We start from the raw sequence: 25,410 nt of genomic DNA on the forward strand, positions 1-25,410 counted from the left end.
AGTCGGTAAGCTATTAGGTAGGTAGGTAGAGACTACCTCTTTCCACTTGCCACGATCTCTGCATACTTCCTTCGCTTCATTCATAACTCTCTTCATGCAAGCTAGGCGGATATTCATGTATACATATATTAAATTATACGTGGTATGGTGGGGCGCACGGTGAGGGAAAATATTGTGAGGAAAACCTGCACATTTAGGCAATCCAGTTGTGTAACCATGATCTATACGGGTTAAGGTTTTCTTACTAAAGTGGCGGAGGTCAGATGGGAGTCGCTTCGTGTTAAATCCTGATGCATCCAATCTAGTATTCATGGTCAAGGGGGCTCCACTCCTTAGTGGTGCAGATGCAATCGGGTCTATAGCCAGGAGGAAGAAGATGCACTTATACATATTATAAAAAAACTGTAACTCACACTGTTACATTAAAAATAAATTAACAGGACTGAAATACTTTTTAGGACCAATGGAATGCAAAATCATTATTTTTTTGACTGTTTGTATGTACATGTGTATGTACATTTTTCGCGCATCACAGAAAACGTTAACTAGTTTTGAACTTTTAATTGGATAATTATTTCGTGAGATACATAAAGTAACGTGGAATGTTATTAATTTTCAGTAATCTTGTGATTACCTACTAGATTGGACAAGATTGTTTGGAGTTCAGAAACAAAAACTGAAAATGAGGTTTCCTCTATTTAAAATAAATAAATATTATGCTTATTATTAGGTCATCCACCTCACTGGACTTTCTAGTCTATTCGAGTTTGTTGGCTCTAAGCTATTTTGTTGTCGACTGTACCAGGTACCGGTCTTAAGTGGACCAATATTTTTATTGGGTATCTGTGCCTTCTTTGATTAAATAACAGGATAAGCAGGAATCCTATCGCATGGAGAAGGAATAAATAGGAGCCTATTAAAATGCTTATAAGAGAAATCTTTTGAAAAAAAATATAAGTGCTAATAGTATGTGTGGATGAAGATGCGGAAGTATGCAGGTATCCTGGCTTGTGGAAAGATGTAGTTTCTGCCTACCCCACCAAGAAAGAGGTGTTATTATAATGTAATGGATAGAATAATTTGACGGCCTCTGTGGCGCAGCGGTGGTGCATTTGTCTGTGACGCCGTAGGTTACGGGTTCGAATCCCGGCCAAAGCATGATAAGAAACGAACTTTCTCTGATTGGCCTGGGTCTTGGACGTTTATCTATATATGTATTTATTATAAAAAATAGTATCGTCGAGTTAGTATCTTGTAACACAAGTTTCAAACTTACTACGAGGCTAACTCAGTCTGTGTAATTTGTCCCGTATATATTTATTTATTAATAGATTACGACCGCAACTCCGCACGCGTAATATAAAAAAATCCCACATTTCCATTCCCGGGGGAATTTCAGATCTTTATACTCTCAGTAGTGATTTGGACTCTGCATTGATATGTCAATCAATCCGTTAGTTAGCATCTTCTTTCCTTTATGAAGATTAACTATGTACCTATATTGTGTAACTATATATATTATATATGGACATAAATTTTTAAATAAATAAATAAATATCTATATAAACGCAAATTACACAATATAAAAAAACAGTTACAATATAACTTGGCACCTATGAATGCACATGAACTTGACTTATTAAGTTAAATTAACCGTATCAATAACGATACAGTTCCTAGTCTTGCAATGTCAATCGGCATAATAATTACTTATAAGACCGCAGCCGTGACTGACTTCCTGATTTTATATTACATTTGGTATTTTATCCACGTATTTATGTATATAAGAGTCTAAGTATGTGTGCCAAGGCGTGTATTTTATTGTGTATTTTGAAGGATTTATTAAAATCGTATCTGTTTGAGTAGGCGATAATACAATGTTTGTTTTACGTTTGGCAAAACAGGCAAAAAAATAGATTTTGTTTTCTTTAATTTTTAATTAATCGGAATAAGTATTTATTAATCACATAATCCACCCTCTCACTGTGATTGCTTAGTAACTGAATTAAAAACTGAAGACTGAATGAAACACTCTGACATATAGTTATATGTTTCAGTACAAAACCTTTATAGAATCCATAATGTATTCATATTTTTCCTTTTGTTTGCGTATGTATAAAAAAAAACAATCATTTAATAGAAAAAAGAATAGGTACGACCCCTCCATCTCTTTCCCCTGGATTTCGTACGACTGTACGGCGTCTAAGTGATTGGCTTATAAACTTGGGATTCCACTTTTAGGCGTTGGGGTTAGCAACCTGTCACTATTTGAATCTCAATCTATCATTGAGCCAGGCAGCTGAGCGTGGCCTTTTAGTCCTTTGATGACTATCGGCTCTGTCTACCTCGTAAGGGATATAGACGTGCTTTCATGTTATGATATGTAGTCTTATCTTGAAATTTTTGTCACGACCTCAAAGAACAAGAATCGATTTCAAACTCTGCAAATCAGACCTCATCAACTCCACATCTTGTAATTACGACCACAGATACTTAAAACAATTACACAGATTTACTTCAAATTGTATGTCAATCGTCCACAGATTAAATATCATCTTGGAACAATAGGCGGTCGTCCTTCCCACGCTTTCGACGTTTAGCAAGAAGGCTTGTTTTCGAGATATGAACGAGTAAACAAACAGTTCTAAGAATGTAAAACGCGGCTTGAATTAACAATTGGCTAAGTGAACTTTTTCTAACCTAACACTTCTTTTTTCTTAAATGAAAAGCTCACACTCTGAACAGACTCTATATTTTTTTCCAGTTATCTACAAAATTCTTAATTCATTGATAAATAATTTGAGTCGCCGCCTCTCGAGTGACGACACATTCTAAGTTTTTTACCTGCGTTTTCTAACGACACAAATACTGATTAATTTGAGAAATATGAGGGAAACATAAAGAAAACAACATCTTTAGTAGTTTGTTAGTTGATGAGCTAATGGCGATGAAATGCACGATGCTGCCGTGTGATTCCCGGCACCAATACAAAAAGAATAAGACCACTCCATCATAGATGTCGTAAAAGGCGACTTTGGGATAGGCTTACAAACTTGGGATTCTTTTTTAGGCGATAGGCTAGCGACCTGTCACTATTTGAATCTCAATTCTATCATTAAGCCAAATAGCTGAACGTGCTATATCAGTCTTTTCAAGACTGTTGACTCTGTCTACCCCACAAGGGATATAGACGTGACCATATGAATGTATGTATGCTGCTGAGAATATGACGTCACGATACAAGAAAACTGAAATAATTGTTTTATGAATGTAAATCATCATAAATTACTGAAAAAGATGAAAGGTCATAATTCAAATTCAAATACAGTTTTACTCTAGAAGAAAAATGTAAAATGCGAAGGTTAAAAACAACTTTACTTATCCAATTATAGGGAATGCATTCAGAGAAATGATAAGTAAGGCACGTCATGTATAATCCAAGTATTTATGCAACACTGCGTAACTAATCAGGATTATAATACCATACAAAATACATGTTATCTTTAAAAATAATAAATTACATTAGTAGTCGAACACCGATATGCTCGCGTGTAAATTGTTATTCTGTTGTGTAAAATACTATTTTGCCTAAAGTTCTGCCGAGTGAGAAAACCCATTATCCTTTTTCGTATATATACGCAAAATTATTCGTATTATACAGATTAGGTAATTCATCTAAATCGGTCTACTACAAAAAGAAAATGGAGAAGTTGGTGGAAAATAATTTATTAAATTATATATATATATGTATATACCAATGACAGTTGGCAATAAAATATCGATTAATGACAAAATTCTTCTACAAATGAAACGATATGAAAATCGTTATAATAATAACTTTTGATAGACATGTACGAAAAGTACAAATTAAAAATACATTGCTAACAATTTTACAATAAAATATCAAGGCTGCCGCGGAATGCGAACAATTAAAATTGATAGGTTTTTAAAAGCGTAAGCGCATTATTATTATTACCTGCGCAAAACTATTGAGAACACAAATGTGACCTCTGTTTATCACTGTCACTACTCATAGTACAAAACAAAGTCGCTTCACGATGCCTGTCTTTATGAATGAGCAAATCTAACTCCTTCTTCTTATTTTATTACAAATTCTTTTAAAATAGAAAACCGAAAGAAGTATGCAAGAATCGCGTAACGTGGAAAGATGAGGTCTCTGCCTACCTCTCTGGGCAAGAGGCGCAATTTTATGTATACATGTATGTGATTAACAGATAAGAGTGATTCAATAAGGTTTGATAAGTTTTATGAAACATCAGCATTACACTCGCCCGAAACCGGGGTGAGTCGCTTGTGAGTACCTACGATAAATGAGACTCAAGTTTTTAATTGATAACAAAATTAAAAAACAAAATATACGGTCGAATTGAGAAGCCTCCTATCCTTTTATATAAATCGGTTAAAAATTACAGTGTCACTAGCCAAAGTAGCTACGATTTCAATCATAAATAATATTTGATCATTTGCAAGTGTATTTATTTTTTTAAACTGGTATATGTTTTATTGTGTTTAAAGGCTCGCTACTATGAAAACATTTTTTACGTATCTACACTGCGGAATATTTTTTTCTTTTCACTGCATGTCTCTCTATTAAAATTATATTGTTTTTTTTTTGACAGATTTCCATAAGTAAACATCTGTATAATTTTTATTTTAGGCACTTTATTCGTGATGTAGTCTAGTTCTGTCTGACAATATGAAGGTTACTAAATATTTATTATGCAGTGGATTGAATGCTAAATTACTATGCATTAATGTTTGATTATGTTAAATTATTGTAATTATCATTCACGTTTACATAATCCAGTTTAGATAATTAATACTTAAAAAAATATCTACTTAATAAAAATGCAGTAATCTAATATCAGGGTTTAAGATGTTTATTTAGACACATATTTATTATGAAATATAGCGAATTTTATTAATTATCGTCGTAATATATAATTAGTTTTGGCTATACATTATCCTTTAGTTATCACTTAAGAGTTTTAAACATGTAAATTTTTTAGAAGTACTGGTGGTTCCCGGAACTATAGTAGGAACACTCCATTTCTCATCATCTTAATCTCTATCATCTTAATCTCAAGCGACTCAGTCGACACTGTTGGCTCTGTCTACCCCAGAAGGCATTACACGCGATTGTATCTTTGATTTATCGATCAAAGTATATTCGGCATCAAAAGTTTTCGAGATTAATACGGCAAACGGTACATGACATACACATGTAAAGTAACGGTCATGAGTGAATACGGTCAGCAAAATCAGTACAACAATCAATCATTACAAGTTTGAATCACAATGCGTGATGAGACTTGACTTAACAGGTTTGGTAAGGTCTGCAGAAAAAAAGGGGTACGGTTTCACAGATTTAATATGCTGTTTAGAAACATCTGTTCCTAAAAATATTCGCTTTAGCCTGCTACTCTGTAAGGGTACATAACTTTTTTCCCTTGCAGCATGGCACGCCCGAAAATCTATCGCTGTCCCGTTTCAAGTCATAATAAAAAGCGAAAGAGCGAAAGTTTTTCGCGCGATAAAAAATGCATCGTGCGTGCCATGCTGCGGGGCGGCTTCCAGAAATTATCTTATAACACTTCCGTACCCTTCCTAACTTAAATTATAAACTTCTTTTTAAATCTTAAATATATTTTAGGCTTTCCTATAATTTTTAAAAAAATTTAATATTGCGAACATCTTAAGATCGAAAGTTGGTTTGAAAAAATCTAACTAAGGATAAGCTCTGCCCGCCTTTCTGTTGTGTTGAATATTTTTTAAATAATGAAATAGGTATTCAATACACACTTTTGCTTCCCTATTCAATTCAGTGATTACTGTCAACGTCAGTTTGGAATGCATTAAAAAACTGATTCGATAGAGATAATTCGATTAATCGAAACTACCGGTTAATCTATCATTTGTATCACGATCGTAAAAAAAAAAAACATTGACAACTAATTAATTTGCAAAATGACGGATGTTTGTGCTGTCGCTACTCGTTTTAGAAATTATGAGCATGTGTTTTTAGATAAGTGCAAAATAAAGTTATATGCTAATATACTATTGATCCGTTCAGCCCACACTTGTGTTGGACTTTCAAAATATGTATTTCATGTTGTACCCATTATTAAAATAGTGACTATAGTAGTAGTTAGAACTGAAATGTACAAAACGATATGCAATAAATAAATTGAAATTAAAATTTCAAGAAAGAAATTAATGGTTGCATCCTTACTACACTTAGAAGAGGGCTCTTTATTATCCCGGTAACAAGGTTTAATTTTGCTTATCATACGAAAAAATACTGCTTTTATACATACATATAATCACGTCCATATCCCGTGGGGAAGACAGGGCCAATAGTCTTGAAAGACTGATAGGTCACTTTCAGCTGTTTGCCTTAATTATAGAATTGAGATTCAAATAGTGTCAGGTTAGTCCATCGCCTAAAAGTTGGTCAAGTATTTTATTTTTGTCTTATAGTTGGGAGATAATATAAAATAATCTTTCTTTTATATTTGCGTATTCCCAGTTTTGCACATAATCCGTTCTTGTTAAGAAGATACGGATAATTAATTATAAGAGTATGGAAATAAAAAGAAATCTTAATCCGACATCCATACTAATATAATAAAGAGCTGCTTTTCTCCCTATGCAGATTGTAAAATCCAATCACGGGAAAGGATTCTAAAGGGATTCTTATTTGAGGCGATGGGCTAGCAATGTGTCACTATATATGAGTCCCAATTCCATCATTAACCATATGTTGACGTGGCCTTTATATCTTTAAAAGATCGTTGTCTCTGTCTTTCCCGTGAGGGATAAACCGTATGTAATTATATGTATGTAAGTTAAAAAAAAGCAATTCAATATATAATTACTCTTTTAGATAACATCTAAGCTGTACATATTCAGTTGTCTTGCAATGTGACAGATGAACAAATTAATAGTAGTGATTCAGATAATGTCAGTCAATATGTTTGTTGTTTTTATGCTAATACCAACATGCGAGAACCACACGAAACGCAGTGTGAATGAACTTACTTTGTTACAAATACAAAGATATTTCATTACCTTACATTAGTAACCTAAGTTTGTTGTAATGAATTTAGTGCTACTGGACCGAATTTGATTACCTTCATTTGTCACAGAGACAGAAAATTTGAAAATGGATTAACGACCTGCTATTATTAAATCTCAATTTACTCCTGTGGTTCCCGGCAATACAAAAAAGAATAGGACCACTCCATCTCTTTCCCATGGATGTCGCAAAACGCGACTAAGTGATAGGCTTACAAACTTGGGATTCTCTTTTAGGCGTTAGTGAGCAACCTGTCACTATTTGAATCTCAATTCTATCATTAAGCCAAATAGCTGAACGTGGCCATTCAGTCTTTTCAAGCCTGTTGGCTCTGTTTACCCCGCATGGGGATAAAGACGTGACCATATGTATGTTTGTAAAAAAGGGGTAATCTCTTTTCCCCTCGGAGTACATAGAATTAATTATTTACAGAAAAATTCATCCTTAATAAATTATCAACGCATCGAAACCCCGGACATAAAGTACTGGATTAAATCAGTTGAAGAGTTATGATTGGCCAGATAGAGCAAGACGCTAAGTTATGTTAAGCACGCGGCCTGCCTTGAGCCGACCCACAAAACGCCTACGGCTTAGATGTAATGTGCATAGACCTTTAAATAAACTAGAACGTTATAATTAAAATGGTTTCTCATACTGTTATTTTGTGTTTCACCGAGCATAGTTGCTCAGTGGCTTTTCTTTGTTTTATGAATTGTTGCAATCGAATTTCAATTTGGAATTTACGAAAATCGTTACGAAAATTTACTCATATATAAAGGAGTTTATATGGCAGTACAATGGGGCTACCTAATGTTAGTAGCTGAAGGTTTATTTCTATACTCTATTTAATCAAAATTTTGCAGTCATAGTAGGTTTTGTGTTCTTTCGATATAACAGTATTAGTATGTATATTATGGACACCAAAGCGTGATTCGCGAATAATAATTCTTTTTAAATAACCAGGTTATTACATTTAGCAATATTCTGATTTGAGCAAGCTTTAAACTAAAATAGGACCTTAAAGTCATAGACAAATGCCGTGATCTCTAGACCACGAAGGCAATAATAGAGATAATATAATTAATTACATAATGATACATTACAAATCATATGTTAATCTTTAACAAATTCATTAACGTATTATGTAATTATATTTGCATTCGGCCGCTTCTTCACATTAAATAACTCTGTGTGTGCGTGTTTACATCACAGTATGGACAGGTGTTTTTCGTAAATCAAGCTATGGTTATTGAGTTCTATGAGGGCTTGGCGAACGGTACATCTGCATAATTTTGTAATTTTCCATGTTGAAAGGTTATGGGTAATCGGGAAACGGATATTGATTGACCGTGATTGATTTATTCATAGATTTATACTTTATTGTCGATGGACGAGTGATGAGTTTTAAAAAATTGTGTTAGTTCTATAACTGAAGTCATTTTTCATTACAAGTTAAAGCATATAGAATATATTAACAGTTTACTTTCAACATATGTTAAGTTTGCATGAGGCAAAGGTTGCGGAGGTCAGACAGGAGTCGCTTCGTGTAAAAACCTGACTTTCCCAGTCCAGGATCATATTCAAAAGCGTTCTCTTCTCTCAAGTTTAAATTATTCTGTCATGTTTTATATTTCATGTACATTATTATAGAACAAATAATATTTTAATAATAACAAATTACATGTTGTTATTATTAAGTTAATAAACAAACCAATTCAGCGTAAACAAAATACCATAAACAACACAAACAGTTAGGCGCACCCTATGATTGAACAAGAAATCGACTTTCACAAATGTGGTAAGCGTCTTTTACCAATTTTATATTCTGACACCAATAATATAATTTGCGGTGTTTCTGGTATATTATTCTCAAATCGCAACGTGGTTTAATCGTGTGAAATGATTTTACCGTGTGGTTCCCGGCACTATAGAATAGGACTTTATCTCTTTCCCGTGGTTGAGGTAAAGGGCGACTGAACAGACGAACTGACGGCGAGGGCCTTTTTATATTTTACTTATAGCCTGTCTACAAAATTATCGCAAACAATTTTATATCGGTATAATCATGTGACAGTGGCAGAGGTAATAAATAAATAAACAGTATATTTAAGAATAAATACAGTATAAAATTTACAATTTTAATTGAAATATATGTACATGATTGTATAACATTCAACTTTTTTAATGACTTGTATAATCTTACAATAATAAGGCTCGATCACATAATTTTATTTTATTCAGTTTTCTATGGGCTTGGCCATGTACCTACATTCCATATAGGCATTGAAAATAATGTAAACAATCTTGATTATTTTTTTTGTTGAAAAATATATTTTGAAATTAAAGAAAACGCAAAATGATATTGTAGATTTCATATTGAATTACTTTGGGTAATAACCATGGATTAATTAACGAAAACCATGGATTAATTAACGAATTTCTATTAATTTACCTTTGATGGCCTCTGTGGCGCAGCGGTAGTGCGCTTGTCTGTGACACTGAAGGTCCCGGCTTTGAATTCCGGCCAGTTGAGGAACGAACTTTCTTTGAGTCGCCTGTGTTTTGGATGTTAATCTTTATGAGTATTTAAGATAAAATATTGTATCTTTAGGTTAGTATCTCGTAACACAAGTCTCGAACTCTTCGACGCTAACTCAATCTGTGTAATATATGTATATTTATTTATTTCAGTACCTAAAAATATGAACTATACGCGTGCATATGCGCGTCGCAAAGTAGCCTAACTGTAACAAGTTTAGTACTTAACAACTAACATAAATAGAGGATGTCCCTAATCAGCTGTAAACTTGCAAATATGTCCGAAGCCGCAGGTGTCTCTCGGAATGCGGAAAGTTCATTGAGTTTGTAACACAAATTACAGAGGAGCGCGAGTTTTACTCGATCAAACGCGTCGAGCAAGTAAACGCGAATTTGTATGTGATTTGATCAGCGCCATCTAGTGGTAACGCGATGGCACTAATGCAATTCCATACAAATTCATGATTACTTTTGATTGAGTAAAACTCGCACTAACCCCTCAGGTCGTTGATGCACTATATAACGTACTAGGGTATGCCTGCTGCACCGCCCGCGTGAAACCAAAAATCCCGATAATTTCCCGCGGGAATTTTGGGAAATTCTCTGTTAGTACAGTATTTATTGCCATCGAGGTTCAATGCTGAATTTAAATCTGTAGCCATAGAGGTTTAGGCACTGCATTGATATGTCAATCAATCACATATTTAAAACAACGTCTTGTTCCCTTACGGGGCAGACAATATTGTATGTACTCCTAGTATCGGGGTGGTCAGTCAGTGTTCTCTATTACAGTACCTATAAAAAAGCACTTAAAAGTGGCTGGCCTTTTCGTGTATTGTCGTGTGGTTTAGCACTTTAGACTATTCTCTTTGCCGTGAATGTCGTAAAAGACACCATAAGGGAGTAAGCAGTTTCTCATCCCGCTAAATCGGTGAAACTTTTAAATGAAAGGTTTAGGAACTAGGGATACTATTTCATTTTGAATCTCAGTAATTCCATTTTAGAAATGTCGAGTATTGTTGCAACCGGCTCTGTCTAATCCCAATGGAAAAAGACTTGATTTGTTCAAGTGTTAAACTTTGAACCTGTTTGTTATATACTATTTTACGGAATTTCACATTTTCATCGTGATATCTAAAGCAAGTGTCACATAAATAATGACTTCCTTTACGATTTAAAAAATGCACTTTCACTGAGACACGTTTTAACATAATATTACAAAAATTGAGAAATTTCAAATATTTTGTAATTATTTCAACAGGCCGCCCCAGCTTTGCTCAAGTTTTTAACAGATAATACATATTTTACCTGTGGCATTATATTAATATGAGAAAATTTATTTAATGGTAAAATAATTTGTTTTTGAGTTAACCATAAAAAACTAATACCTATATTTCGGACCCAGGAGTCTACAGCGTCATCAGTTTTAAAACCATCACTTTCTTCATTTCATAGGTTTTAGAGCAATACTTTCTAATCCCAAGCATCCCAAATACGAAAACCTAGTAATTAAAAAAAGTAATTCAGCATCAATTCGTCGAACGGAACCGCCGGAAGCGTGCACAAGTAAATAATTACACGAAGTACATGCATGTAATTATATTACACGCTTGACGCTTCATACGCGGTTAGGAAAAAACTTTACTACCGACATTCGATCGATTTTCCGTGCTATTTATTCACACAGTTAAATAAATATATATTGGTTAAACCGTCGTTGGTGGCAGAACAGAGTAAGCGACTATTATTTTATTGGACAAAATAAAAACGTGTGCTTCGAAGCATAAGGTTGACTTAATTTTAGAATTTTCTACTTCTTCTACTTCTAGTCTTGGCATATAATCCGGACAAACCTTCGTGGTTTTTGGTTGTTGAAACTTATATGAGTTATATGTTATGTTGTATATGTTAGTAACTTATTGGTTTTATATTAATTGAGTAATAAAAGAATAAGGTGCCGTGTGGTTCCCGGCACTATTACAAAAAAGAATAGGACCACTCCATCTCTTTCCCATGGATGTCGTAAAAGGCGACTAAGGGATAGGCTTATAAACTTAGGATTCCTCTTTTAGGCGATGGGCTAGCAACCTGTCACTATTTGAATCTCGGTTCTATCATTAAGCCAAATAGCTGAACGTGGCCATTCAGTCTTTTCAAGACTGTTGGCTCTGTCTACCCCGCAAGGGATATAGACGTGATCATATGTATGTATGTATGTATGTATAAAAGAATAACTAATTACAAACAAATATGAATTAAAAAAAAAGGGTTTGATATACTTATACATCTCAAATCTAAGTATTTATTTTTATTAAAAATACTTTATTAAAAGAGATAACTAACAATTTATTTTTATAAATATTAAAAAGAAATAGACTTTGATGAAAAAAACAATAGTTTAGCACAGTCAGATCAGGATTCCAAATTAACCTACATTTTCGGCTTTCGCTGTTTAAAGTCTAGTCGTTTAACTTTTTTTCAGCAATTAGATATAATAACTGCTGCTTTTCTTATAAATTTAAATGTTTTATAATGCTTGGTGGAGTTAATGTAGTTTTGATTAAATGTTAATTTTTGTTGATGTGCCATTTTTATTGTGCGAAATTGTTTTGTAAAAATAAAAATAAATGTTACTTTCAGAATGACACACTTTAAAGTTTATTACTCTGTCAGGCAATGATTTAAATCTACTTAAATCGCAAACGACTATAATTTTTTTTTACTAACTACCTCCTTTACGTAGCTCTTTGTCTGCTAAATAATTTCATTATCATTTAATTCAGTTAGCACACACTTTCTTTTTTCTTCAGTACTAGACCGGTATAGTAGATACAATGTGTAAAATTACTACTAAATACTCGTAGTAAAATTACTTTTCTTTGTAATATAAAAGGGGATATCAGATTAATGCACACTCCAAACCGCTGGATTCAAATATTTTAAAATTGACATACGAACGATATGTAGGTATGCGAAATGCGCACTAAGAGAGTATTTTCCGAAATTTCCACAGCAAAGAAATTTTTTTCCACAGGAAAGAGGCGTGATTTTATGTATGTATGTAAGAAATTTTAAAATATTTCTCGTTTTACGCGGATGGGAGCCGCGGGCACTCTATAGTATGAGTATATCAACCAAGACATTAAAATCGCCGTAACAAACGTAGGCGAGTGAATAACGCTACGTGAAGCAATGTATATGCAAATCACATTTTTTACTCGAACGAAAGTGCCTTTACAAAAGTCAAGGTTGTTATTCTGAAAGTTCCGCTTTACAATGACAAGTGTTACAACAAAAATAATTATCTTATTGTTGAGAAATCACACAGTTTAATGTTAAAAGTAGTAATTTTGTGTATTTTATTTTTTGTAATTAAAATAATTTAAAATTAATTGAACAAAAATTAAAATTTTAGATAAACAAAGTCTAATAAAATTAGGATCTTCAATGTCAAAAGCCACGTTTACCATAATCACTTATGTAGTCTTGTGACTCTGTCGAACCCGTTAGATACTTCGACTCATTTCTTAGTTATGAACATTACATTTTTTTATGAAGAGTAAAACGTTGTGAGAAGTCCTTCACATCCATGCAATTGGATGTTTGAGTAAGCAAGAAACTGCCTAGGTCAGACTGGAGTCCCTTTAATGGATATATACTACTTTTGAATATGATCTTATGAAATAACTAGATGATATGTCTCCAATGTTTTTCATCTGAGTAATTAATACCGGACAGAAGATCGCTGTTTATAAGGAATTCCGTTTTTTGTCCGTAATTCAGTTATTCCAAACATCCTACTGTTTGATTCATCACAGCAATTATATCTGGTGATGTTATCTTTGTTGCGTTTCGTCTGTGCATTCTTATTTAAATGTGTTTGTTTTAATTTTCGTAATGTATTGTAGGCAAGAAATTAGGATGGATATGTTACTGTGATGGTTTAGGTTCAGCTGCAAAGGATGCGGATGTCAGAAGTGAGTCGCTTCGTGCAAAAAACTGATTAACTCTATCCAGGAAGATGGTAAAGAGTGTACCCTGGGTTATTTTTCAGAGAGGCGAGGACGCACCTGGGTAGGAGGAAGAGGAACTATGTAAGTTGTTGAGATATAATTTTCCAGCAAATTGTAAATTCGTTTTTATGTCTTGTTATTGAAAATTTAGACTACACTTAAATACTTTAGAATTTGCAGATTGCGAAATGTACTATTCTAATTGTAATGAAAACATGGTAATTTCATCAAAGTATATTTTTTTTGGAAATTCTAGTAAGTACCTACGTCTTGATATTTTTAACGGTAGCCTTAAAGATATGTCAATCACCTGACATAGACATTTGAGAAACAAGATTGTAATAGTCAATTAGAGAAAAACAAGACAATATCAAAGTCTTTCCGACATCCGAGTTCTACGACGACTGACAATACAAGAGCAGGCGTTGACAACAGTTTTTGCGCCAATCAAGCACTTTCCCTACGATTTCTTATTTCTTACTATCCAGGGAAACTGAATGAGTGTTTCCGATGACTTCACTAGAAAGGAAGTGATTGGATAAAAAATCTAGTGGAAATTTTCCTTTGTTTTATATGTCATTTGTTTAAAGGTTCATTTACTAAGTGCTTGTTTAAAATTAGTAGTATATAGGTATAAAGTAAACATCGTGATGATAGACAAGAGTTTTTCTATTGAACAAAATTTAAAGGTTACGGTCCGTGGTGGAATGAACTTATCGATAAGTTGAATCTTAGTAATTTACATTACCTATTATAATATAATGAAGTTAATGAATAAATTGTGTTGTTCTTATCTTTTTATTTCTCCCTATTTCAACTACAATTTTCGTCAAAACAATGTCAAAGAATTATGTAAACGGGTATTTTACACGCATAAAAGAAGCAATAGCTAATTAGAATGACAATTGGTATTGTTTGTACATTAAACCAGACCGTCTCTTACGTACACCGCCGTTCATAATTCTCAATTGTAATTAAACAGCCTGTGTCAATTGTTCCGCCGTTGGTACATGTTCCTTGCTATTGTACGCAACAAGACTCCGTGAAGGTTCAATACTCAATAACATTCCCACATGCCAAGCGACAAAATTAAAAATTTTAATACACAAATGTACGTGCCCAAACGCACTTTCATTCCGCGCTGACCTCCAAATCCAATACGTGTGTAACGAGACTCTTGACACAAAAAACCTAGCAAAAAAATTAAAAAGAACAACAATTACCTTTGTCGTGCTCTGCATTTGAAGAAATGTTGCTATGCCGGCCCTCACACGATTCTTCACTCCTCGTATTGTCCCTTTAGAACTCCGAATCGTCGACGGCGCTTCCTCGTTCTTATAATCCTTGATTCCCGCAAAATATTCCACTTCAGATCCATCACAATCACGCTTAGCACTAACACTTACACTTTTCACTGGCGCTTGCTCATCGAACTGTTTCTCATTTAAATGAAAATCATAAAATTTGTCCGTATCAAAGTAATGACTACTGTAACACATTTTTTCTTGTTTTATCTTATCCTGATTTTTTCGCTCCTCGTACGTACTCTCACTAATCAGCGGTGTTTTACACGAATTTGCTGGTAATGATTCAATGCCGTCGTTTTTCTTCGTTCCACTATTAAGCTGAGAAACTAAACGGAACGAAGTGAGTTGAGCGCTTTCTTTTGATATATTAGCATTTTCATTGATATTCTGGTTCGCTTCGTGTTCTTCGCTTTCAGTTTCTATCGTACTGAGTTTTGCTGATCGGTCTCTGATATCTTGCAGTAGGCCCTGTGGTAGAAAGCTATTATCTTTTGTTGTTTTGGTGAATGACACCATAGGTGGCATCTCCGGCGCGATAGGTGGCTCAACAACTTGTTTCTTTTCCTTTTTCATCGCGTATTCGATATGACTTTCATCTGCGTGTACACTTCCATTCAATTCGCTACTATTGAGCGAGTCGCACGATATGTTCGAATCGTTATCTTCAAAATCAACTTCGCTTTGACTGGAACCATTTCTAGAACTGATCATTGTGACAGACACTGCCTTTTTGTTGGAGCTTTTTAGTGTTTTCTTTTTAGGTAATGGCGGAGGAGTACCATCTAGATCGCTGCACGTGCCAGAGTCCAGAGTATCACTAGGCGAGCACTGACCGCTCGACATGACCATATTAGTCATTGAATTTACATAGGAATTGCAGTAGATATATGGCGCCTTATCAGTTTTAGTTATCTCTTCATTTTCTAATATCTTCGGCCTGGTTTCGTCGACGTTGATTCTTACTAGGCTATTGTTTTTTCTTTCGTGTAACTTGAACGTTTCGAAGTTTATATCGCTTTTGAGATGGACGCTGGATATTTTGGGTGCTTTTGGTTTGTCGGAGTCTGTGTTGATTCTGATAGTGACGACATGTGGGCCGTTTAGTGGAGCGTCCGAACTAGGCGTGCTCGCGGGTCTGTCTGGCTGGTTCGCCGCTATGAATACCGTTGCAGAGGAGCTCTTAGAATTAAGGACGAGCGAGTGCATCGAACTGAGCGAGTCTACGCTGGACCGACCGTCTATAGTGTCATGTCCGTTGATCTTCTCATTAGTTATTTGTGTAAACGTGGTCGAATTCCTTTGTTTTGGTGGCAGGGGTGGGATATATTCCAGAGTGGGACGGGATGTGACTCCTTCCATTATTGCATGCTAATAAACTGGCATAATTAACGGTGAATTCCTCGCGGTGCTCGGCAGGTCCGCTTTAGTTAGTGTGTATATGGCATAATGTTTCCGGCGCGGGCGCAGTGGGTCAATAATCCACACAGCTGCTTCTTTGTAGCACACGATGTTTATTTACACCTGCGAACAAGTTAATTACAGGTTAGGACGTTGACTCGTAATACGTTAGGCTATTTCACATTAATAAGACTTATATTTTGAGTAAGTTTGTTCACACATTTATAAGATGTATATTTTTAGTAAGTTTATTTTGTTCTATTTATGAAGTAGTCTATTGTAGTTAAGTATATGTGTAAATCCAAACATTTTGTAGTTGATTCCTCAATAGCAGTGCAAGAAACCTTATTAAGTTCACTATTAGTAAGAGCCTTTTTAAACCAAATTTACATAGGTAATAGGTGAGGTACCTACATTAACTTTTGTAATACCAATGATTATCATGCTCCGTTGAACTGAAGAGTTAAACCAGTCTTGTTGAAGAATTCTATAAAAATATCGAAGTTTGGTAAAAATTTAAAGATAAGCCTTTTTACAGACCGTAGTAATCAATATATGAGTTGAAAAAAAAGTATATATTCAATAAAAATTGCATTTTGAAAAGAAGATAATATATGCAATAACCAGATACGTGACTTTCTACGGACATACTGACCGATATAACATAAAAATGTGGGTGAATCCGTGCAAATATTTATAAAAATATCACGTAAGTTCTCTTACGCAAGGTGTCGTTTGCCAAAGCCATACATTTTATCTATTTCACCTAAAATTATACGCAACTTGTAACGTAATAATCGGACAAATTGTATTGTAAACAAATATTTTGCTGTTACATGTCCAATTTGCGCTATATTTTTATTGTTATAAGGTTTATTTTGTTACGTATTAAAGTAGTTGAAGGAGTGTCCACTGTAAGGTACAATTGGCACTTACGTTGCAAAAGCAGAAAGCAATTTTGAAGCCATCCGAATGGAATTCCTTATTTCTGTAATAGGCACCTTACGGCTAATACCACTATGTAATACAGTTGGTGCTACAAATAACATTATAAAGTATGTGTGATGTAACAACATTTACAAGCAAATATATAATTTCTTGTCATTATAGAATATATTTATAGAAATATAAATTTATGAGATAAGTATGCAAATGAAAATGAATTAAGTAATTATATATAACGTCATTGTTCGGGAATTTTTTAATAAATCATTTTACAGATGTCATTGCAATAATTAGATATTAAAGTACTGATTTCAAAAAATAATAAAATATATAAATTTAATGAATAAACAATTGTTTCACAGCAAGACAAGTCGTGTGCAAAAGCCCTAACCAGGTGAAGGTATCATCAAGAGAAATCACGAATTCACCAATATGACAACCACTTAGTCACACTCTATTCGCTATACTTTTCATGGACGAAATGCTATAATGATTTCGATTCGATTGCGTTATGGTATTTGAACCATGGTAAAGTTATGGCTTTGCCGTGAAGGTTGCATAAGCCATTTCCGGAACCTCAGTCGTTCTGATCGATTGAGAAATTTTGATGAAAACAACTTTTTTCTACTAGACAACTAGTTTTATTAATACTCTTACGGTGAGGGAAAACATCGTTAAAAAGCCTGCACATTTGGGCAACTGGATGTGTAACCATGGATCCAATACGGGATAGGTTTACCTGCAAAAGTACCTCTGCAGGTGAGGTGGGAGTCGCTTCGTGTAAAAAGTTCACCAAAATATGTTTATTTTATTTTCAAAAAATGTTGAAAAATAATCTTGAATTATTAAACTTTGCCACGAGCTCGGCGTTATTAATTTTTTATTTATTTACAGGTTTTTCTTTTTAGTCTCAATTTTCTAACGTATTACTTTTAAACCGTGCTTAAACCCAGAGATCTAAATGCAATAACATCATAAACAATATCTCGCAACACATTTGCGGTTAATGGATGTAAATGGTGAATTAAAGTTGCAAAGTAATCATAATTCACACATAGAGTAATTTATTTTTCATCATCATGCGATTCAAAGTAAAATCGTGAATGAGAGGCATTTCAAAAATGATAATGGCTTTATGTTGATTGATTCATCAGTTGATTCATGACAATAATGTTGATTAATCGACAGTTTAACTACAAATTAATTCAACAAATAAACATTTACTCCAAAAAACATTCAAGGGAAAGGCTTATACTTAACTTGAGATATTTATTTTAGGCTAGGAACTAGCAACCTATCTGAATTTCAATATCCATCATTAAGCTTTTCATTTGAAGGCCACCTTTCAGTATTTGTCTATTAGCATATACAATGTTGTCTATGGGTCACTAAGTAACGCAAGAGTAGGTATGTTATCTTTATGATTTAATAATTATTTCAGCCTTGAAGTTACAACACAATGCTAAAAACAATCTCATTAAAGTTATTATTGTTATTTATATCTCAAACTGGCGACACTAGAAAGTTATCAATTTTACTTTCTCCTCCAATTCCTCATGTGTACTCTGTCATTCTAACAGGCAATAGAAACAATGGGCTCAGATTGTCAATTATAAACAAACAAACAATGAAAATTACCTTATTATTATATTTGACAATACAATGTTTCTAAGAAAGGCCGCCCAGAAAGCAACTACCACACTCACGAATGAGAACTAGATTATTTCCAACGATTTTATACGAATTAGGTAATGCAATTCATATAGAAATAAATATACATATAAATAATTTAAATAATTAACGCGGAAGTACGACATCGTTTATTTAAAGTGGAGAAAGTAATTAATTTAACACGTATATAATTTACTAATTGATTTATTTTATACTTTTCGATCAAAAAACTTTTTTAATCATTATTTATGTAAAATAATTACTGATGGACCAAGGAACGTTTAACGTATAAACGTACAAATTAAGTTGTATTGTACTAGTAATTAAAATTTAAAAAAAAAATTATTAATCTCGATATTTATTAGAAAATGCTCTTATTTTTATATGGAATACTAGCCCACTTCACTCGCGTGTAACATAAAATACTGCTTACTTCCATTTCACAGAAATTGAATGAAATCCTCGTTAAGTGTCCCAAGTATATACACCAAATCTAAACCAGTGATTTAATAGCTATCCAGCTGATAATAGCCTTCGTTTCCTTTTGAGGCTATACTGGTTCTGCCTGCCATGTAAAGACGCATTATATAAGTAAATATTTGTGAAACGAAAATAGAAAACTCCTTTGTCAATTGTGATTTTTTACCATTAATACGTAGATACAGTTAATAACCTAAAATTACGCCAAATGTTACGTAATACACCATTGGTTTTGTTGACAATTGCGACTAGAAAGTCTACTGCTGAGAACACAGGTGTGGACCTTAACGTCGAAGTAAAAGTGTTGAAAGTTATTGCACATTTTATAACTAACAACCTACTAAATAGTTTATGATAACACGTATTAAAGAGGATGTGTTTTATCCGTTGTAAGTCACAAGAGGTAGCGGTTTGATTCTCAAAGATGGTTTAAATTTTCCTGTTTTAAAAGCTAGCCTTTAAGCTTTTTTATAGCTAGTCTTCCTTAGCGGATATCTATGTCGTTTTAAATATCTATTCAATGTGCAATGTCACATTATGACAATTTGTTTTCAAGTACCTTTTCGAAAGCAGATAAAAAATGATGAACTTTTAATTTTAAGTTAACTATTAATTTCAAAAATGTATTTCACAATGATTTTTGACTGAAAATGGTTGAACACTATTACTAGTACAAAATTAAATTTTATGACTTGCGCCACCTTTGAAGTGAAATGCAGAGTATTTGATTAAGCACCATATTTGACTTTAATATGGTCATTCAACGCAAATATGGGTTTATAATGGTTTTTACAATGACTTGATAATAGCGACAACTGTTCTTACATACATATATACCATCACGCCTGTTTCCCATTGGGGTAGGCAGATACTATGGATTTCCACTTGCTACGACCCTTACAGAACTTTTACATCCTACTATCCTACTACTATTATAAAGGCGAAAGTTTGTATGGATGTATGGATGTTTGTTACTCTTTCACGCAAAAACTACTGAACCGATTACCATGAAATTTGGTATGTAGGTAGCTGAAGACCCAGAATAACACATAGGCTACTTTTATCCCAGAGTTCCCGCGGGATTGATAGGGTTTCCATGCGGACGAAGTCGCGGGCGGCCTCTAGTACTATTATAAAGGCGAAAGTTTGTATGGATGTATGGATGTTTGTTACTCTTTCACGCAAAAACTACTGAACCGATTACCATGAAATTTGGTATGTAGGTAGCTGAAGACCCAGAATAACACATAGGCTACTTTTTATCCCAGAGTTCCCGCGGGATTGATAGGGTTTCCATGCGGACGAAGTCGCGGGCGGCCTCTAGTTCATTTATAAACAAAAGTATGAATAATAAGGCGGTATCATTTGACTTTCGTATGACTATTTGATTGTTATTGTTCTGCTTTGGCCAATCAAGATCATGGTCCCAGGCGGACCTTGAACTCTTTTTCAGGTAGTGTGATTAACCGGGTCTTGCTCTAGGTATTTGATGATTTTACAAAGTTGTATATCATCATGTGCTTTGTGGTTCCCGGCACCAATAGGAAAAATAATAGGACTACTCCATCCCGTTCCCATGGATGTTTTAAAAGGCGACTAAAGATTAGGCTTATAAATAAAATTGGGATTCTTCTTTTAGGCGGCGGGCTAACAACCTGTCACTATTTGAATCTCAATTCTATCATTAAGCAAAACAAAACAACAACATGGCCTTTCAGCCTTTTCAAGACTATTGGCTCTATCTATGCCGCAAGGGATATAGACATGATTATATGTATGTACATATGTATGTATATCATCATCCACATAAGCCAGAGCTTCGCTAGTCGAATTGGTAAGGTACCCGGGTAAAATGGGGGATACGCATTAAGGCACAGGTTCGATACCCACCTCATGTCATATCATTAGTTTAAATGCTTGCTCTTGAACCGATGCCCTTACGATGAGGGAACACATCATTAGAAAACCTGAACACTCAGGCAACTGGATATGTAACCAATACGGGTAAGGATCCCCCTGCAAAGATCCAGGATGCAACCGGGACTAAAAGTCCTAAGGAAGAGAGAACAACTTGCAGAAACAATGTATCGAATCCTCTACGAAGTTAATAAAGCCGTTGGTATTCAAGTGGGGTCAAGTTATGTGATTTCAATGGAATCCCAAGGCTGCCTCCACAAGTTTAACTAATAAATTGGTTTCGAAAACATCTCCATTGATACTTGACATTTACTATGATTATTACTGACACGTATGATTGTGTGTTAATAATGTTTGGTTTGCATTTTTTATTTAATTATTTAATTTAGCACACACAGTTACACACATCACTTACAATTCAATAAAGAATAGGTGTTAAAAAATCTAGAATGCTAGCCAATAACGTATACTTCGATACTATTTATTTTTACTAGCTAAAAACAATGAATGATCATGCCTTTTTTTTGCACAAATTGATAGTGGTTTCTGGCACTTAAGAATAGGGCTCTTCCATATCTCTCCTTTGTACGTCGTAAAAGGCGATTAAGGTAAAGGCTAATAAACTTGGCATTTCTCTTGTAGGGGAAAGGCTAGCAACAACAATAACAATTCCAATTCCATTAAGCCACACAGGTGAACGTGGTATGTATGGATTTTTTTACTTGGGATTCTTTTTTAGGCGATGTTCTAGCAACCTGTCACTATTTGAATCTCAATTCTATCATTAAGTCAAATAGCTTAACGTGATCGATCAGTCTTTTCAAGACTGTCTACCCCACAAGGGATATAGACGTGACCATATGTATGTATGGATTTTTATATATAACGAAATCAAATCTGTTTTAAAGATTACACAATATCCTTGCCATTCTAATATGACACGAATATTTTTTAAACGACGACGGATGTTTGGCTCGACCGTAAATTGGTCAATTTTCTTAATTCCTTTAAATCTCTTTAAACTATGCTGACAGAAGTTGCCATTTATGTTCCGAGAATTATAATTATAAGATGTTGTTGAAAAGTAATTTTGTTGAAAATTTAAAATAAAATTTCTGCAAGATAGCATTAGCCGTTATGTATTTAAAAATAAATACTTTATAATTTTCTGCTCATAAATCATGATTTTAAATTTCATTAAAACTGTATATTATATATTACTATTTTCCCCCTAGCTCTCCACCAGATATTATAAAGTTTCCTTTGTCATTCTCCGTACACCACACTAAGTATTGTATGCAAAATTTCATTTTTCGTATTTCATTGAAATCGGTTTAATACATTTTACGTGAAAAACGGCCAAACAAACACACTTTTATGTATATAAAATTAGCATGCAAGACCTTTTTTTATCATCCCTATTAAAAATAAATGTTAACAGAAGTTCATAGTTTCAAACAAATCTCAATTCTATCACTGAGCAGTGAGAGAACGTGCCTTTTAGTCTTTTCAAGACTGTTGGCTCTGTCTACCCCTCAAAAGATATAGACGTAACTATATGTATGTAACAAATTTTGGACAAAAATAATTAAGTAGTCAACATAATTAAGACGTCAACAAATAAAGTTCTAATAAACCAATCCTTTCAATATCTAGACTACAAAAACAGCCTATTAAAAATGTATCTACAATTTAATACAATCCACATACCCACACATTTCACTTAACAAAACAACTTATTAGCAATTTTACTTTCCTTCAAACTCCTTTCAGTTGTTCAGTGAAAGTTATATTAACATACAGACATAGTCTCCGTGTGACTATTATTCTAGAATACTTACATTCAGGCTTGTTTACAATTCTGTTTTGTGTAACATAACCACTAGAAAAGGCCCACGGTTCTGATCGTGAAAAAAAAAAATAGAAAAATTCCTCGTTTTCCGTTCCCATGGGAATTCGAGGGATTTTCTTTTAGTCCTCTAGACCATATAATTTTAAATCTAAACTCATAGGATTGGGCCAGTTAATACAAAAGTACTCTGCGGTTTCAGTTCTGCAAAGATATTTCAGTCAGTCAGTCAATCAGTCAAAAATGGTGATAGAATTAAAACCATGTCATCGTGAGTTTTCCGCGCAGCAGAAACATCAGAATTGAGTTGAAATTGCAATATATAAGAAAACTTTTTTCATCATGAATGACTCATTATAATGACTACCCTCAGTTGCGATGTCCCATTTATCAGTACTTACCACTTCTAAAGTGTTATAACATTTCTAGTTCTATGTATATAACAGTCAAGAGCTTCTTTGTGTAATGTAGACATATTTGTAAGTATCTCATTGCTAGGCTTAGTAAATTATGTGTGGTTCATTCATTGATAACAGGTAACAAGAAATTAAAATAACAACGAGTTGTAGAAAGGGCCTTGCAGGCTGTTTCCCACTTTCTCATGTTGTTGAAGTTATACAATGCAAGGCTACTTACTGACAGAATACTAAAATTGTATCATAAAGTACTATAGTTTGCTCGTGCGCTAAGCCCGCATACAACGAAAAAACCCCGGTAATTTGCGTTCCCGCGGGAATCTCGCGAAATCTTTTACTGCAATCCTAGACCACATACTCAGAAGTAACCTAAGTATTATTATAACTAAGTATTATATATATAACATAAGTTACCTATTATTTATAACCATATATGCAAAATTTCAAATTATTAGACCCAGCCGTTTTTGCTGTGCGCTGACTTGACGGTCAGCCAGTCACTCAGTTGCGGATGAGTTACAAAAACACATAGATATAATTTATTAATAAAAAAAATATACGTATAAATAGATTCTCTTACTTAGACGTATAAAATACTCTCGTATAAATAGATATCTATTGTAGATCCATCCCTTCCTTTAGATGTTGCGCGATATAGTTATTAACAAAATTTCAAAATAAAATGTGCATATGGATATGTGTGTGTGTGTGTGTTTGTTACTCTGTCACGAAAAAACTGCGGAACGGACTTTGTACTAATTTAGTAGGTACATGGGTATTATGTGGAAATGGGGTACTTTTTATCCCCAAATTTGGTAACAAAACAGTATAAATATGGGAGTGAACCTTTCTTTTTGGCGATAGGCTAACAATTTATCACTTTTTCTGAATCTTAGCTCCATTATTAAGTGGTCTTCGTTTGTTTCTTATGGTTATTGGCTCTGTTTACCCCACAAGGAATGAAAACGTAAGTATATATGACATGTAAAAATATTAACACCGTAATTAAGATAGCGTTATTAACATTAAATCATACCTTCCCATCGACAGAAATATTTTTGTGAAATACTTTTTTATTGCCTAGTTAAGAAATGCCTACAGATTCACATGGCTTTGGTTAATTATATTTTTGGCCTTGTTCACACGTGATGAGCCCATTCACATACATACACATAGCTGTTTTACGCGATTAGAATTACTACGAGTTGGAAGTACCTACGTATGACTTGGCTCTTTAATCTGTACAACACAACAGATTAAATTATAAATAAATTAGCATTTATTTTTATTATATATAATTTTTCTGTGTGGTTTCCGCCATTTTAGAACCACTCCATAAATTTTCCATAGATGTCATAGAGGTGATTGAGGATTGGGCTTATAAATTTGGGATTCCTCTTAAAGGCGATGGAATTTGAATCTCAATTCCATCATAAGGCCATGCAGCTGAAAGTGTCCTTTCAGCCTTTTCGGGACTTTTAACTCTGTCTTCTCCGTAAGGAAAAAATGCGTGATTATAATAATATGTATCTGGATTTCAATGAAATTGACATTCTCCGCCTGGCCTTAAACCGAAAAGAGAACCAACATCATGTGATTTATTCGAATATAATTTGAAAATAATGCCGTGCGGCGCAGGCGCCTTATTAATTCCGTTTGATATGGTTGTATATGATTACTATTATAAGATTTAATTCTTGGCCTTTCAAATTACCGCACCCGACATTTTGTGGGTCTCAAAAGTCACGCAGTCAAGGCCGTGATGCGCCTTGAGCCT

At 33.9% G+C, this 25,410-nt stretch overlaps 1 protein-coding gene across 2 annotated transcripts in view; it reads right to left on the minus strand.

The window, feature by feature from the left end:
* LOC106135564 (glutaredoxin domain-containing cysteine-rich protein CG31559) overlaps positions 1-25,410 on the minus strand; it is a 74,485-nt gene that overhangs the window by 24,164 nt on the left and 24,911 nt on the right. For both annotated transcript variants that reach the window (XM_060950325.1, XM_013335912.2), the window contains exon 2: positions 14,874-16,478. In XM_060950325.1, coding sequence (XP_060806308.1) covers positions 14,874-16,316 — 1,443 coding nt within the window. In that variant the 5' untranslated portion in view covers positions 16,317-16,478. The remainder of the gene's footprint in view (positions 1-14,873; positions 16,479-25,410) is intronic.

The sequence above is a fragment of the Amyelois transitella genome, chromosome 21 (genome assembly GCF_032362555.1).
Source record: "Amyelois transitella isolate CPQ chromosome 21, ilAmyTran1.1, whole genome shotgun sequence".
NCBI classification, from domain to species: Eukaryota; Metazoa; Arthropoda; class Insecta; order Lepidoptera; family Pyralidae; genus Amyelois; species Amyelois transitella.